This window comes from Mercenaria mercenaria, unplaced genomic scaffold (genome assembly GCF_021730395.1).
Source record: "Mercenaria mercenaria strain notata unplaced genomic scaffold, MADL_Memer_1 contig_3674, whole genome shotgun sequence".
In the NCBI taxonomy this organism is placed as follows: Eukaryota; Metazoa; Mollusca; class Bivalvia; order Venerida; family Veneridae; genus Mercenaria; species Mercenaria mercenaria.
Genome location: NW_026461836.1, coordinates 21,992 through 40,126, shown reverse-complemented (window position 1 = coordinate 40,126; position 18,135 = coordinate 21,992). Strand labels below are relative to the sequence as shown.

The following is an 18,135-nucleotide window of genomic DNA, read 5'->3' as shown; positions in this document are numbered from 1 at the left end:
CAGTTGATATTAAGCATTTATAAATTAGCGCTTGACATTAAGTAATTGGCATTAAGCATTTGGCAATTAGCATGGTGCACCGCCCTTTCATAGTAAGCTAACATTTCATATTTAGCATTTTGCACTTACCATTTAGTATTTAGAATTTAGCATTTGGCAATTAGCATTCGCGCACGTGCCTTCAATAGCTACCCGTGAGTTTTTCATATTGTCCATTCATATCGCTGACCTTATAGTTGTTATAGCCGCTTAGGACAAACGCACTAAGATGGATCAAGTTAGTATACATATGTAAAAGTGATTCTACATTTTAGCTTATTAATTATCTACTAGTTCTATGGTTGTGCGGCAAAATTGTATAATAGTACAGTGGTTGTATTGGAAATTTGTATACTTGTATAGTGGTTGTAAGGGAAACGGGTTGGTACCGTCGGGTACTAAACTAAAAAGCTATAATATCAGTGTCTTTTGACATTTTATTATAATAACAAGATAGATACTGAAGGTAATAGCATTTATATTTTGGTTACAAAAAACACTTTTTTGTACATATGCACTATAAACCCAAGCGACATTTGTTTAACTGCTGTGAGTCTAACAAGTGTAAAATATTTCCAACTTGGTGGAATAATGATATTGAATTCAGAATGATTAAAACGGGTCATGTAAGATTTCAAAATGTCAAGTAAAAGAAGCAATATCATTTTACCACATACAAACGTTTTTAAATTCAATATGCGTTAAAGAATATTTTACAGTTGAAATATATCCGATCCAAACATAGCATATTTGTCATCATACGCAAATGTAAGTTAAGATACTGATAAACATGTTCCGAAAATTGAAAACAAAACTACTATTAATATTTAAAAATGGCGTCTAAGGATAATTTAGACAATCAAAGCGATCCAGAAGAAACGTTCAGTCTTTTCTGTTCACCGTGCAAACGTCAGGGCAGGACGACAGCGGCAGATAAATATTGTGCGGATTGTCATGATTATTATTGTTTGGAATGTGTGAAGGTTCATGATAATTTTCCAGTGCTGTCTGGGCATAAGGTCCTTGATAAAGGGTATTTTAAAACGGAAAGTAGCAAAACTATTCCTATAGTACCAACAGAACGATGTGAGAGACACAGCTTTAAGCCGGTAGACATGTACTGTCAGAATCATGATGATGTTGGATGTTATACTTCTATGGCAGTAGAGCATAGGTATGTATTCTGCTTTCAAATTAACTTAATTATATTTTAAGGTTTCATTTTTTGTATTTACATATTTATTTTAGGTCGATTGTTAAACAAGTTCTACAATTTATATGAATCACTCCAAAAATCTCATTTTTGCTCCATCACCTCATGCGTATGAGAGAAGATAGGGCAGTGTCCCCTTTTAATGATGCGCACTAAACAATGATACTAAGGGTAGCATTTTCATAATTTATATACATGTAACACTGCGAACCGAACCAACGAACCAAAGACCTCAGCGCTCTACCATTAAGCTAAGATTTATTTCGTATCTATGACATGCAATATTGAAGATACAAAATATACCTTAAATCTATATAAATTATATGTACAACAATTTTATGGAAGTGTCTAAAAATTATATTTACGGCCTATTCGCAACCAAACAACATCAAACGTCAGTATCATAGAAAATAGGCCACAACAAAAGTTTTCATCTCTGACCTTTATTTAACAGGTTCTTTATCTTTGTTTGATTTTTTGATAAATATAAACAGTGTTAAGCTTTGTGCAACCAAGCAATCAAAATGCAAGTGAATTATTAAGAATTGAAAAGAAAAAATCCAGAAAAAGTGGCTATTTTTGGGTTTGAAACAAGTAGTAAAACTGGAAGACAGGGGTCTTAGCGTAATGACGTATATTTGTGGGAATGTACTTGTATTTTATTAATAGCAATTGAAGAGTTGGTTTAAATTATTGACGAAATACCTAAAACAAACATTGCACTCAGTTAGAAAATGTAGTTTCCTTACATAGGTTTCCTTCATTATTAATATCACAATCTGCAGCCGTGGGTTTACACGCGTAAATACTTTATAACGACGCCACCACATACGTTTTGCATCCATTATATAGTTAATAAATAATCATGGCCTTCGAGTGGTTTGTCGTCAAATTTAACATGGTTCAGAGTCCAGATGCGCAGAAACTGAAACACGAGGGCATTAGCTCGAGTGGTTAATCTCTAAGCATCTGAACGATAAATCATGGTAAATTAGACGACAAACCACAAGATGTCCTTGATTGTTTTCATTCTTACATGGGTCATTGAAACATTTTGGTAAAAATAATACTAGGCGTCATTTATTAGAGTAGTAAATAACCGGACGTTATGTGGCAATTTGACGTCATAAATGACGTCATAATGCTCTCTTACCGGTCCGTGCGTCAACTGTTGTTTATCGCAGAATATACAGAGCTTGACTTCATTCTTTGTTTAACTGGCAATCAAAGCGAGCCATGTTAGAACAACGATACAACAACTGATTCTGCGGACGTCCAGAAGAAGATGCAAGGGGTTGTTGATGAGTTTAAACATCAACTGGACAAGTACCAACGGGAAGTTAAACGCATTTTCAAACGAAAAGAAGAAGAGGTTGAGAAAATAAAAGCATTTCGGTTACAGATAGATCGTAGACTTGATGTTCTAGAAAAGAGTAGTATTGATGAAATAGAGAAGACATATCAAGCCTTAATCAAGAAGATTGCGGATGACAGTTGTGAGTTGACAACATCACAACAAAACGTCAACTCATCGCACGATAGTATTATATCCGCTGGTTCCAACACGTCACAACAGTTTGTGAGTAATAAAAGGGGAAAGACGGCTACAGAAAAAGCAAATAAATGTATAGCAGACAAGATGATAGAATGTACAAGACACGACATAACTTTTGTATGTAATCAGAAGTTGCAGTCCTTGCTAGAGGAGTTAAACTGTTTTGGCCAAATCGTACAAAAACATGTTTTGTATAAACTTGAAGATAAGAACTTGTACAATGTAAAACATGCATCAGACACGCTAAATTGAAATACCTGTATACTTCCTGATGGAACTGTAATACTTGCAGATAGAAGTAACAAAAATCTTAAACGCCTTGATCATTCCTCGTATGCTTAGATGCAGTATTTACGCTTTCAGATGATCCGTGGCAGGTCTGCACTCTTTAAAAGAATGAGGTCGCTGTATGTTTTGGATCAAGTAGCAATTATATCCACCTCGTAGCTGTAGAAGGGAAATTGCAGTTAGTAAAGGAAATAGAAACCAACCAAAACTGTTATGGTATAGCGTATTACAATGGTAATATTTACGTGTCTGACTCGAGGACGACTTTGTTCGTCTACAACATGACGGGGACAAAGCTAAAGCAATTCACCAAAGATCAGTCGGGGCATGCATTGTTCGGTAGCATGTACAGTCTTGCTGTTAGCAATTACGGCAAGAGGATTTATGTAGCTGACAGTCATTATGGTTTGATAGTACTCAACACGGATGGGACACTTCTGGGGAAATATAAATCTTCTGAACTGAAACGGCCGAGAGAGACATGTGAAACAGGAAGTGGACATGTTTTAGTATGTGGCGAATCATCTAACAATATTATTTAGTTTGCACCAAGTGGCGAGGAAGTTGGAGAAGTACTTTCCCATGACGGAGGTAAAAGTGGCTGTTTAGCGGTTTGCTTTGATCGCCGGCGTTCCAGGTTAATAGTTGGGCGAAAAAGCGGGAACGAAATTGAACGTTATGATGTAGCTTAACAGGATTTCACTGAAGGACAGGATAAGCTCTTCAAGCATATTTTTTCCAAAGATGTGTATGTCTTATGTGCTATAATCCCATAAAACGTTATTTCGAGGTTATAGTTATTTTATTGTTTTCATAGGGTTGTTCCCACTGCATCGGGATTCAGATATCGTAGTATAAGTATGCCATGATCAAATAAAGAAAACATCAGACATCAACGGCAATCGAAATAATATTTCAACGAAACAGGGTTTCCCGAGGTTTATTAACTTGGATACTTTAATAACTAACAAAATGTTTCCATCTTATTGCATAAAGTATTAGAAATTTAAAGAGAATATGAATTAATAAATTTGAAATTATTAAATTTGTCAATTAAAAATATGTAATGCATTGTGTAGATATACTCCAACATAAATATCATCAATATTATAACCAGGTTTAATTTGCATCGGGTAAAAAAATAACCTCTTAGTATAAGTGTTAAGAAAAGCTAGCGTTGTATAACCTTGTTTTTGGAGATTAACCAACGTTGCAAAAGACATGTGTTCAGTTTGAAAGCATTTGACCAAGAAGAATTTGAGAAATCTGCTTACATGCAAAACTTTTAAATTAAACCAAATTTTACTGAATAAAGGGGCATAATTTTAACAAAGTAAAAAAGTTATCTATTTTGTCCTGCGAGGTCTTCTCATGATGCCGGCAACATTTGTGTAGTTTGAAAAGCATTCAGCCCAGTAGATTTGGAAAAACCTGCTGATACCGATAAGTGGATACAAAAGGTATGCTATTTTCAATTATATCAAATAGTCGAGCAGATTTCCCCAAAATGGACGAGACAGTTAAACAAGAGGGACATAGTGGCCGAAGTCGCTCACCTGAAATTGACTATTTGTCCTTTAATATTCATATGTTTGACTAATTGAATAATGAATATTGACAACTGTATTTATTAGCAAGATCATAAAATAGGTCAAGTGCCCTTATTTGAACCGTTCTGAGCGGTCTTTAGATGGATGCTACGGACCAAAATTAATGAAGTTATTTGTATTGGTGCTAGGGACCAAGTTTGATGACGTTCCATCAAGTGGTTGACGATCAGAAACTGTTTTAATGTGTTTTCCATTTTTAGATCTCGTGGCCACTAAAAGAGAACAAGTACACCAACTGAACAAATCTGTGATACTACAAATCAAGTCTGATGAGAATCCATCTAGAACAAAACTGGAAGAAGGCATTATAATGTTACAGACCACGTTTGATGAAGATCTGTCAAGCATTTCATAAAAAGTTGTTAAAAGATTTTTTTTTAAATTTTCATCTCTGGCCCCTAACAGGGACCAAGTATCCCAATTTGAATAGAATTTGAAAGGACGTTAAAATGATGTTACTATGCGCGGATCCAGAGGGGGTCTCACACCCCCCCCCACCACCACCACCACCACCACCACAACACACACACACACACACACACACACACACACTTGAAAATCCTAAAAATAGGAAAGAAGTGAAGAAGGAAAGATTTTTTTTTGAAAAGGCAACATTAGGGCCGCATTCAAAGTGTATACGGCTGCTGCTACATATGACCCGGACTTAATTCATATTTATATTAATTGTCTCAAAGAAACTAGGAATTTTACCTTTAAGTAAACTTAGTCTTATTATGTTTCCCAACAGGGGTAGGCCGTATATTGTATATTAAATTGCAATGGAAAAGGTGTTCTTAAATGCTCCTAAAATGCCCAAGAAAGCAGGAAATGAAGCGTTGAATTTCAATTTTTTTCCTGGGGAGGGACTTGGCATGCCCCAAGACCCTCCTAGCTGGTTGTCTACTTTTCTATCTCAGCATGTTCAGTAAAATCTTACTGTTATTGTAAACGGCTACCATTCACAAAAACATCAAATAAGTTAGTGTATTGTGACACGTTTGTCATTGTAAGGGGTCGATCGGACCCCGCCCCCTGAGAAAATTGGCTAGATCCGCGCATGGTTACAGAACAAGTTTGTTGAAATTTTTAAATTATATATGTTGTTCATGAGAAGGAGTCATTTAACAATTTTTTCTATTCTTATTTTTCTATTTTTTTCTCTAGCAGTCCCTAAAAGGGGCCAAGTGCCCAGATTTGAGCAACTAAATAGAGGACCTTATAATGACGCCACAGATCAAATTTGATTAAGATCCACCAGGTGCTCGGGAGTAGAAGTTGTTTACCAGTTTTTCTATTTTTAGTGGCCCCTAAAAGTGGCTGAGTACACCCATTGAATAAGTCTGGAAGAAGACCATACAATGACGCTACAAACCAAGTCTGATCCATCAAGGTGTACTAGGAAAAAGTCACAAAAGGATCAAGCAGTCCCTAGGATGTCACACAGTACCCAATTTTGAACTACAGACCAAATTTGATGAAAATCCAGTTTTAACTCTAGTGGTCCCTAAAAGAGACCAAGTACACCTATTGAAAAAATCTGGGAGAGGACCTTACAATGATGCTACAAACCAAATCTGAGGAGGATCCATCAAGCGGTTCATGAGAAGAACTTGCTTAAAGGCTTTTCTATTTTAGCTCTAGTGGCTCCTAAAACGGACCGAGTACACCCATTGAACAAATCTAGGAGAGGACCTTACAATGATGCTTACAAGCTAAGTCTGAAAGGGACCCATTTAGCAGTTCAAGAGAAGAATTATTCAAAAGTTTCTTTTCTATTTTTAGCTCTAGTGGATCCTAAATGGTACCATGTGCCCCCATTTGAACAAACAATGGAAAAAGGACCTTATAATCATGCTACAGTCCAAGTTTGATGAAGATCCTTTACACTGTATCCAATCGTTACTTGGAAAACCGGATCAATAACTCGTGATCTCGGATCAAATTGAGCGGTTTTAGTGATTTTGGGTAAGAAAATTATATCTTTCTGTTGTTTAGAATTTTTTGTAAAGGACGGCATATAGCGCAAGATGTGCTCCGAATATTATGAAATACTCGATGCTATTCATCTTCCAGCAAATCTAAGCACGTTTCTCAATTACTTTGGAAAACCATGCGAAAATAGCAGGTAACCAATGCCACGACTCAGAAAAAGCATTATTTCAGTACATTATTCAGCAAAAACACTAAATATTACCACTTCCACGATATCACTGAAACATTTCTGTAACATATTTTATCATAAATGATGAATTATATTTTTTGGAAGACCAATATAAGGTGATTCATTACCGTGCTGGTCAGAAACGCAGGAGACACAGGATCAGCGACTGCAAAATGCAGGAAGTTTCTGAGTTTTTTTCTGTATTTTGTTTTCATCAGTTGACAGGGAAACATACCTTTGTTCACTTTATTTATCTGTCAAAACAGTGATATTTAGTGGCAACACAAAGAACAACATGGTCAAAAAGTTGTTTAATGCTCCACATTGGTAAGAGTCACGGCACAATATGTTGCTACTACCGGTAAATTGAAGTATATTGAAACTGAACAGATGAAATTAGAACAAACAGGACGGCTCCAACTTACCTAAGAACATGAAATCAGTATTGATTCTTAAGGTATACAATTACACTGGTTGTAATAAAAAAGCGTTCCACACTGTGGATATACCATTGGGTTCCCTGTTCCATGAAGGTTTACATCAGCTCGCCAGCTCAGTAGAATGATTTATTACATTTATTACTCTGGTGACTCTTTCCTTTGTGTGTTTTCATTTGTCTCTTCAGGCTTGATTTTGTTTGATAGCATATGTAGCATATGAAGCCATAATAATGAAATAATAATGCAACGACTCGTCATCTTTCTTTGCTTACATTTAGAACTCCTATAGTTCCGGTAATTATAGCGCTGCCATCCCTTTTTTCAAATCACCTCATAAGGAGGTGAAGCTAGTGTTTACAGGCCGTGATTTTGAGAGCAGGGGTATGATAATTTGTATCTTTAGACAAACTGAATTATTTCTGCTAAAGAATTGCTAACACGTATTTCTTCAGTTTAGATACTGTCGATTTTTACTACTGATAAAGATTATAGCGGAAAGTCTATGACTGTCGTCAGGGACACAACAGCTTTTGCCTTTCTTTTAGTCTGAAAAAAAGGAAAGAGAAAGAATAGACAACGGGATTATGTGCATGCCATTTTCTGTCTAAAACATTTTGACAAAAGTGCGACCGAATTCCCGCCCTTAAATCAATAGTAATACACGGGGTTTCTTCATCAGGAGAATGAATAACTAATAAATAATCAATTGCTGTTATCAGGAGACAATACCTATTGCAGTTTCTGATAGATAAATTAAGTGAATGAAGGTACGTTAACTTTTGAATTTGATGAAAACGAACACAGAAGAAAAATCCGAAGCTCCTGCGTTTCTGCATTTTGCAGCCGCTGATCCTTTGGCTCCTGCGTTACTGATCAGTTCAGTCATTGATATCGGCCTTCAAAATAATATAATTTATACTTTGTAGCACTAACGTGTTACATGAGTGTATCACTGACAACACGGAGTTGGTAATATTTATCAGAGAACGTACTGGAAATAACGCATTTTCTGAGTCATGGCATTGTTTACCTGCTATTTTGGCATGGTTTTCCAAAGAATTTGATACAAGAGGGCCAAGATGGCCCTAGGTCGCTCTCCTGTGTAACACACCATAACAATGTAAACATATTTTACCTAGGGATTACATGTAGACAAATATTCTGACCAATTTTCATTAAGATTGGACCAAAAAACGTGGCATCTTGAGTGTACGAGGGTTGTCCCAGAAAATCGCGAACTATTTTTATCATTTTGAAAATAAGCGGCGCATGAATGAAGTATTTTAACTGATAGCATTTCAGTGTATATTTGACAGGACTATAGAGTTTAAAAATAAATACCTCTCATATTACATTATTTAAATAATGGGCAAAGATGGACGGCAGTCAGTGCTAGTCGGTGAATGCTCATTTTTCCGCCTACAAAATGAAGCGGCTTCTATTTAAACTCTTGTATCTTACCCGATATAGAGCTACATCACATAGAATTAAAATCTACATCGTATTTAATGGCAATGTATGGCACGTGATTATGTTGCGTTTCAAGTCTTTGACGTCACCTCCCTTAAAATGGTGATGTAATTTTGAAAGTAACGGTCGCACAAACCTTCAGAAAATGTGATGTCAGATAAGTTTGCGGCGCAGGAAGTATTAATAAAATATTATGTAGGTCGCGGTGCGACTCCTTCACAAACAAAATGGGAAGTGGATAATTCTCGAAGTCAGGCAAATGTTAGCAGGACACTCGTCTTCAAGCGGCACGAACGTTTTAAGGAAGGTTGGGCAAGTGTGTCAAAGAGAGGGCGAACTTATCTGATGTTGTCATTTCTGAAAATGCGTCCTTTTGTAGGAGAAAAACAGAGCGTGCGCCGACTAGCACTGACTGCCGTCCATTATTAATAAAATACTCGAATAATATGATAGATATGATAGATATTTAATTCTAAACTTTATAGTCCTGTTGAGTATACTTTGAAATAACATCAGTTGAAATAATTATTTGATGCGTTCCTTATTTTCGAAAAAAAAAGAGGGTTCGCGATTTTCGGGGACAACCCTCGTAAACAAGCATTGCCTTTGATTTGACCTAGTGACCTAGTTTTTTACCCCACATGACACAGATCCGAACTTGTCCAAGACTTCATGATAACAAACATTCTGACCAAAATTTAGATAGAATCAACAATGTGCCCCACTAGGGTGTAAACAAGCTTATTCTTTGATTTGACCTGGTGACCTAGTTTTTGACCCCACATGATCCAGATAAAAATACATACGATATTCCATGCAGGCAAATATTCTGACCAAGTTTTATGCACATCAAATGAACAAGTGTGTTAACACGCTTTTCCTTTGATTTGACTGGGTGACTTAGTTTCTGACCCCATATGACCCAGTTTCAAACATGGCCTAGAAATCCTCAAGATAAACATTCTGACCAAATTTCATGAAGATAAGGTCATAAATGGGGCTTCTAGGTTGATAACAAGCCTTTTCTTCGATTTGACCTGTTGACCTAGTTTTTGACCCAACATGACCCAGTTTCGATCCAGGCCTAGAGATCATCAATATAATCATTCTGTGCAAGTTTGTAACAAATCAAAGCATAAATAAAACCTCTATATGGCTGAAAAGGCCAAAATAGAAACGTTTGCCCCGGATAGGAGCAGTAACTCTATTTATTTATTTGGGTTTTACGGCGCACCAACACAGTATAGGTTATATGGCGCCAAACAGGACTACAAATTTTGGTTCCACATGTCATTTACATCGAAATAAAAACGTAAGGTATGGAATCAAAATTTGCATACCTGCTGGAATCACAGAGTTTCTGCAAAACCAAGTGTTAAGACCCTATTAGTCGCCTCTTACGATCATGCAAAGGTAAGGCAGTGATTCTAATTCTTTTCATACACAGATTGTCCCAGAACCACATGGGGCGGCAGTAACTCTAGAACCCATAATGGAATCTAACCGGTTTTCGAAAGGAACCGAGATCTTATTGTGACTTAAGTTGTGTGTACGTGTGGTTAAAATCAAATATAAAATGTCACTTCTAACGTGTTCACAAGGTAAAAATTACCAAATTTTGGCTCTTTCAGGGGTCAATCAGGGGTCGTAACTCTGGAACCTAAGATTAGATCTGACATATTCATCAAGGAATCCAAGATTTATTGTTGTTGAAGATATTTTGCAAGTTTGTATCAAATCAAACAATAAATGAAGTCTCCACATGGCTGCAAAAGCCAAAATAGCAAATTTTGGCCCTTTAAGGGGTCGTAACTCTGGAACCCATGACGGGATCTGGCCAGTTTTCGAAAGGAACCGAGATATTATGTCAATACAAGTTGCGTGCAAGTTTGATTAAAGTTGATTGCAAAATGTGGACTCTATCCTGTTCACAAGCCAAAAATGGCAAATTTTGGCCCTTTTAAGAGGCCATAACTTTAGAACCCATGATGGGATCTGGCCAGTTTTCGAAAGGAACCGAGATATTATGCCATTACAAGTTGTGTTTAAGTTTTATTTAAGTTGATTGCAAAATGTGGTCTGTATCGTGTTCACAAGCCAAAATGGCAAATTTTGGCCCTTTTAAGGGGCCATAACTGTGGAACCTATGATGGGATCTGGCCAGTTTTCGAAAGGAACCGAGATATTATGCCATTACAAGTTGTGTGCAAGTTTTATTTAAGTTGATCGCAAAATTTGGTCTGTATCGTGTTCACATGCCAAAAATGGCAAATTTTGGCCCTTTTAAGGGGCCATAACTGTGGAACCCATGATGGGATCTGGCCAGTTTTTGAAGGGAATCGAGATATTATGCCAATACAAGTTGTGTGCAAGTTTGATTAAAATCAAATACAAAATGTGGTCTCTATCGTGTTCACAAGGAAATTGTGGACGGACGAACGGCGATCACAAAAGCTGGTATCAAGTCAACTCGTCCCCTAGTCAACTCGTCCCCAAATCAACTCGTCCCCGATTTGGTCAACTCGTCCCCCTTTTGGTAATTTTGTCCCCATTAATATTTTAGGCATTTTTGCTTTCTTATGATATTTTTGACTTTGAAAACTTGTATTTAAAATCATCGTGAGGTTTGAACAAAGAAGTATAAAATATTTTTATAGCTCTTTGGTTTGAAGGAGTTATATTGGAAATAGTTAACTTTAAATAATTAGGTTTTATAAAATAATAAAAAAATATACTGTAAATATAAGACAAATTAACTGAAATAAAAGATAAAAAAGTACTAAAAAGAGCTAAAAAGTACTTAGATTTGCTGGAAACTAATAGCAACGAGTATTCCATAATGTTCAGAGCACATCTTGTGCTATATGCTGTCTCTGACAATAATTTCTAAATAACTGGAAAAGACAATTTTCTTGCCAAAACCGCTCCATTTTATCCGAAATTATGCGTTACTGATCCGGTTTTTCCAAATAACGATTGGACTTAGCGATCAAGCTTTCCATAAGTAGAAGTTGTTTAAAGTTTGTTTCTTATTTTCAGCTCTAGTGGCAAGTAAAGGGGCCTGGTGTGCTTATTATGCCCGCTTCGGAGAAGGAGGGGTATACTGTTTAGCAGGTCGGTCAGTAGTAGGTCGGTCTGTCGACCAATTGGTTTCCAGATGGTAACTCAAGAACACTTGAGCCTAGGACAATGAAAGTTGATTTTGAGTCGATTAGGTCAAAGGTCAAGGTCACAGTGACCAGGAACAGTTAAACGGTTTCCGGATGATAAAATCTGAAAAGTAGATCCCTCGGAAGCACCGAGAACAAGGCAAACTGTTAAAATTGCAGACTCGGTTTGACTGAGTCTGTTCATGAGCAGTAATGGAAAATGCAACACTGCCCACGCCCCCTAGCACCGGCTTAAGCAATATTCACTCAAGAAGGCTTGTGCCTAGGATCATGAAACTTGATAGGGAGGTTGGTCATGCCCAGTAGATGCCCCTATTGATTTTGAGGTCAGTAGGTCAAAGGTCAAGGTCACAGTGACCCTGAACAGTTGAACCATTTCTGGACAGTAACTTAAGAATGCTTTGGCTTAGGATCACGAAACTTGATAGGGAGGACCAGCATATGACTCCTATTGATTCTGCGGTCAGTAGGTCAAAGGTCAAGGTCACATTGACCCAGAACACTTAGCGTTTCAGGACGATAACTTGAGAATGCTTGGGCTTAGGATCAAGAAACTTAATAGGGAGGTTGATCTTGACCAGCAGATGACCCCTATTGAATATGAGGTCAGTAGGTCAAAGGTCAAGGTCACATTGACCCAGAATAGTAGAACTTTTGTGTACAGTGACCAAATAATTTCTGTTCCTTGTGCAATTACTGAATGCATCAAGGGGGGCATTTCGTGTTCTACGAGCTCACGGTGCACAATCACGTGGTTTCTGACGTCACGCCGTAGGTATCGCGCCAAGCATTTAATATAAACAAAGCTCGATTCAAGAAGAAAAACTCGTCGTAAGTATTTTATTACGTATTTTTATAAAATGTCTTTTGTATGTTGCAAGTCCTTATATCAATGCATACCTCCGGTCACACAGCATCTGCCCGTGTCTGCTTTAGTTTGGCTGGAATACGGGACAAACTGACCAAAATCTCAAAATCTCTCCTGATATAGCTCCAAGTTGATTCCAGAACCGCATAAAAATCCACTTTCTCCTGCTGAAGTATTCAGATGGCTATTATAGTTTGGTACTTTTTGTCTCAAAACAGCCGTTGATTAATTATTTTTCACGTTAAAGGCGTTATTTTCAGGGGAAAAAAGGGATAAAAATGGTATGCTATTGCGGCAAGTTCTAAAAGATAAATGCTATAGTAACAAGCTGAAATAACCTCTTGTTTAATATCTAAAAGTACCTTTGCTTAATTTGAAATGAGATCGATTGGCATGCTTGCGAAAATGATTACGTTGTGGACACGAAATTTTAATTTTGGAGGGAAAGAAGCACGTGCGTTTGATGACGGATATTGTGTTTGTGGAAATCTGTTTGGACGATATAAATCAAAACAGTAATTACAGATGGAACTAATATTTACTGTACATTTTGAATAAAAATATTATAAGGGTAATCTGTCTAATTCATTCAATACATCTCTCTCGATTAAACTCGTAGGCGCTGCCACAGCAAACGTTACGGAAACGCTATTGTTATTCTATGTTTCCTCGCAAAATTTATCAGTTTGTTTAATATTAATACGAAAATAACTCAGGATCTCCTGTTTCCGACTTGAAATCTGACGGTAACAAAATCCAGGCCTCTGAGCACTAAAATGAATTTATTTCTGAGACAATGTGCTTATATTTTTGGCGGGAAAACAATACACGTGCGTTTCATGTCGTAAGTTTTCTGTTGTTAATTGTTTGCTTATTTTCATCGTTACTTATGCAAACGGATTTCAATATTTAGAGGACTGCGTAAATTACTTTATTATATAATAAGTAAAGTTTCCGAAATGCAGATTTTCTTAGCACACAGTATTTAGTGAAGGAAATTTTTCGATCGACGCCTGGAGACTAGTGTGACTTTTTTAGGTGAATACTTTTAAACCACATTGCCATGAATTTGTAACTTCGTCAAATAACACTCTCTCCCCAAACAATAAGTTCCTCTGTTAATGAACGAAAATAAATTACACACCCCACTAGAAAATAGACCCTTAGGAAATAAGATACGTTTAACACCATCACTGTAAAATCCTATTCAGACTGAGGTCCATCTCTCCCATTTGAAATGATAACAACAATTTAGAATTTTAGTCATTGTTGTACAAGAGTAAAAATAAGCTTAATTGTTGCTTAATTGTGTCATTTAAATTTGAGAAATTTTGCAAATATTTGCAGAAGTAATAACAAATCAGATATAAAATGACATATTATGTCTTTTCATATTTTATTTATTTACCTTCATGAGAATATAAAATAAGTAGTTATAATAGCACTGGAATAAAAATATAATAATTTGCCTTCCTACCGAGTAGGATCAGGAGACAGCAAAAACAAAGACTTTTTTAAATGTGGCCTAATTTTCTTGTCATAATAAATTATATCGCTATTTTTTGTTTTAATTTCAGATACAAACAAAGAATGACCGATGCAGATAGCACAAACGTGTGCAGCCAGTGTGGCAAGACTTTCCGCCAGAGGCGGAATTTACGTACGCACGAGAAGAGCCATGCAGGAACCTTTCCCTTTACTTGCTGTGACAGGGGTTTCAGGTCTCGGCGAGATCTTGATAGGCATAGGTAACTTTTTATATAAGTTTACATTTGTTTTAATAGCAGAACTGCTCAAAACTGTCTGTTAACTTACATGCTAAACTCTTCTATCTCCCAGAGTTGTACCAAAGTAACAATTCTGAAGTAAATGACAACATTTTTTTTGTATTGATTTAGACATGATCCCAAATGTGCAGAACATAACGACAAAAGTGCATTATATTTATCAAATGACTGAATGACAAATGGACAGCATTATTAAATTATTTCCATTAATTTTCAGGTGCAGAGAGCATGATTTAACAAAGAATTACGTCTGTTTGACATGCAATAAGACATTTGCCACAAGTTCAGACTTAAAGGCTCACGAGAGGAGGGAGAACAATCAAACGGGTTTTCAGTTGTGACATTTGCGGGCATCGTGCAGCAACACGTTTTGAACTAACAGAGCACATGCGTAGTCATGCAGATAGTCGGAGTCTGGCCTGCACACAGTGTGGTGCAATGTACAAGCACAGGTCATCCCTGAATAGGCATATTAAGCAACGTCACGGGAAAGAGTGAAAATCATCATAATTCTTATTGAAGCTTGTTTTCCATGATTCGTCATTTTGTTCAACCAAAGTTTTACTAGTTTTTAGTTCGACTATTTACAGAATAGTAGAGATATTGGACTCGCCAATGCGTCGGCATCCGCGTCCGCGTCCGCGTCCTGGTTTGGTTAAGGTTTTGTATGTAAGCTGGTTACCCAGTAACCACTGGTGAGAATGGATTGAAACTTCAAGCATTTATTAACTGTGATTAACTGACTTACACTGCAAAGGATTCGTAACTCTGTTTTTCCTTTTTACGAAATTATGCGCCTTTTTAGACTTACAAATTTTTGGTTAAGGTATGGTATGTAAGCTGGTAGCTCAGTACTCTTTAATGGGAATGAATTGAAACTTCACAGTTGTTTACTGTCATTATCTGACATACACTTAGTAGGTCCAATATCTCTACTTTGATTTTTTTTCTCAAAATTATGTCCCTTTTTCGATTTAGTAGTTTTTGGTTAAGATTTTATATTTTAGCTGGTATTTCAGTATCCACTCACTGTCATGATGTGACATGAAGTGTAAAGGTTCAATAACTTTACTTTGCATTTCTGAAAATTATGCCCTATTTTCAACTTTTTGGTTAAATTCTTATATATAAGCTGGTATCTCAGTACCCACTAATGGGAATGGATTGAAACTTCACACACTTGTCCACTGTCATGATCTGATAAGGACTTTGTAGGTTCCATAACCCTGTTTTGCATTTTTACAAAATTATGCCCCTTTTTCGACTTATGTTTTCATTCAATTGACAGGGCTGTTGAATAGTCGATCGTTGCTGTCCTACGACAGCTCTTGTTGTTATTGAGAATTTGAAATATCAGATATTTGCGTGTTACAATTTTCTAGAGATCAATATCCATTGTAATCATGCCAGAGCAATAACTCAATATTTGAACTTAATGCTCGGGTACCAAATAAGCACTTATCGAGTTATTGCGCTGACATGTATTGTACATGTAAGTAATCTTTTCAGATAATAAAATGAGCCATGCCATGGGAAAACCAACATAGTGGCTTCGTGAACAGCATAGATCCAGACTAGCCTGTGTGGATGCCCAGGCTGGTCTGGATCCATGCTTGTCGCAAAGCCACTATGTTGGTTTTCCCAAGGCACGGCTCATATTTAGATATGTTGATTTCAACAGACTCCATAGTTTCAGTGTTTTGTTTTGTATTGTAATCCGCTCTGACGCTGTCGGTGAATACTTAGAAAAATCTATACAGACATGTTCTCGCTTTCTGATATATTTTTTTTGAAATGCGGGGGTAAAAAGTTACAATGACTTCAGCGTACAAGTCAAGGTGTGTCTTTGCTCAAACAATTTTAAAATTTATTGCGTTAATCTCAATAGAAACAAATCCCATAAATCTGATTTGAATTTGACAGACTTGTGACCTTCTTTAACATTTTTGGTTAATAAAGTGTTTACCGGCAAAGCTCTAATTCAGAGACAAGTACTGACGACCAAGCTGACAGCTCTTTTTTAATGCAGATTTTGAAATTTCCGATCACGTCGCTTATATCTAAATCTAGAGTTGTATTTATCATGTTACAAGAAAAAGGCCAGTAGTCATAAAAGACAAGTTAAAAACATAATCAGTTCTAATGTTTTTAATTTTAATAAACATTTTTATTTTGTCTGTGATTTGCATTATCTGTGATTTACTCCGATTAAATTAATGCCAGTATTGTATAGTATTATGAAGTTCAGAGTATTGACTCTACATAAGTATCGTAGCTCTTGTAAAACGATGTATGCATACATCAAAACATGACATGTATATCAAATTAACAATTTTGCTTTACATATCTGTAATTATATTATGAGCTTATCATTTTAGTCTGCAACTAATTTCCTGAATTTCCGCGGGAATGATATTTTTGTTACAAAGTTGCCATAAGAAGGCATAAGTGTAAGCTATATATAATGGAATTAATTTGAAATATACATTATTCTGTCTTCTTTAAGTCACAAACAAATTTATTTCATACTTGTTTTAACGCAAAATCAGAAATTACATAATTGATAAATACTGCTGAAATCTCTCGATTTTCGGAAAAGAACACGTACTGCAGGTTTATTAAGACACATGAACGTTATTTAAAGTATAATATTGGGTCCTTAAGAAATAAGAAAAATACGATAAAGCAATCAATGGATAAAATACAATGCTGGCATTAATTTTGCAATGTAATATTAAATGAGTGTCAAGAAAATTCGTTCCGGTTTTTCAAAAGGTCTAAAAATATAGTAGCTATATATACACCTATATGTATATATTGATTGAATTATAATACAAAAGGACGCAGCAATATATACAAACTGGAACAGTTACTGAAAGAAATGATTTTGGAGTTTCGAATTTAAAGTTATAAAATCGTCTGTTTCATTCACAGTCATCTGCAAAACTGATGTACGCGTTCAATTTATTCCGAAAATCCATCATTTCCGAAAAAACTGTATATAATTAAAACACTTGCGCATCTTATAAGTTTAAAATGTAAAAGTTTTTTTAGCACATAATGAAACTATTGTTTAGAAAAACATAATTTCTTACTTACAATATAGAGAGATGGTATGTGCGAACCAACTATTCATGGAACGAATTTTCGCGACATCCTTTATAAATTATTTTTACAATCAGTATGACTTTATTTTGTTTACGTATGATTTTACATGAAGTTACATGTATTTAGAAATAATAAAATTAAGCTGAAAGCTTTGAAATGTGTTCGTTGTAAAATGCTAGTATCGTGAAATAACCTGCCCCAAAAATGTCAAATCTACATCACATGACATACCACAGAGTTTACTGGTGCATAATAACTAAAATTTTCAAGATGTCTTCAAACTGGGCAATATATGAAATAGAATGTTGGAAGAAAATTCCTGTCGACAGCCTTGATGTTAAGTTATCTCCCTTGAGAAAAGCAGCAATGTTAACACGCACACATTCTGTGTCTCACCAGTTGTCAAGTCCCATTCTTACGGTCGGA

The 18,135-nt window shown here is 36.0% G+C and overlaps 1 protein-coding gene across 1 annotated transcript; it reads left to right on the top strand.

Annotated features, from left to right (window-relative positions):
* Window positions 1-2,537: 2,537 nt before the first annotated feature.
* Window positions 2,538-14,942, top strand: LOC128553287 (zinc finger and BTB domain-containing protein 14-like). The gene is made up of 4 exons (XM_053534419.1): window positions 2,538-2,901; window positions 4,906-5,029; window positions 14,392-14,562; window positions 14,819-14,942. The coding sequence occupies exons 1-4, from the start codon at window positions 2,538-2,540 to the stop codon at window positions 14,940-14,942; spliced, it is 783 nt and encodes a 260-aa protein (XP_053390394.1).
* Window positions 14,943-18,135: the final 3,193 nt, after the last annotated feature.

What these genes read in the sequence shown, in the direction of transcription:
- LOC128553287 (XM_053534419.1), top strand. Translation starts at nt 2,538, where the DNA reads ATGCAAGGGGTTGTTGATGAGTTTAAACATCAACTGGACAAGTACCAA. An exon ending in AGCAGACAAGATGATAGAAT is followed by an intron (nt 2,902 to 4,905) that starts GTACAAGACACG and finishes TTCCATTTTTAG; the next exon opens with ATCTCGTGGCCACTAAAAGA. An exon ending in CGAGATCTTGATAGGCATAG is followed by an intron (nt 14,563 to 14,818) that starts GTAACTTTTTAT and finishes ATTAATTTTCAG; the next exon opens with GTGCAGAGAGCATGATTTAA.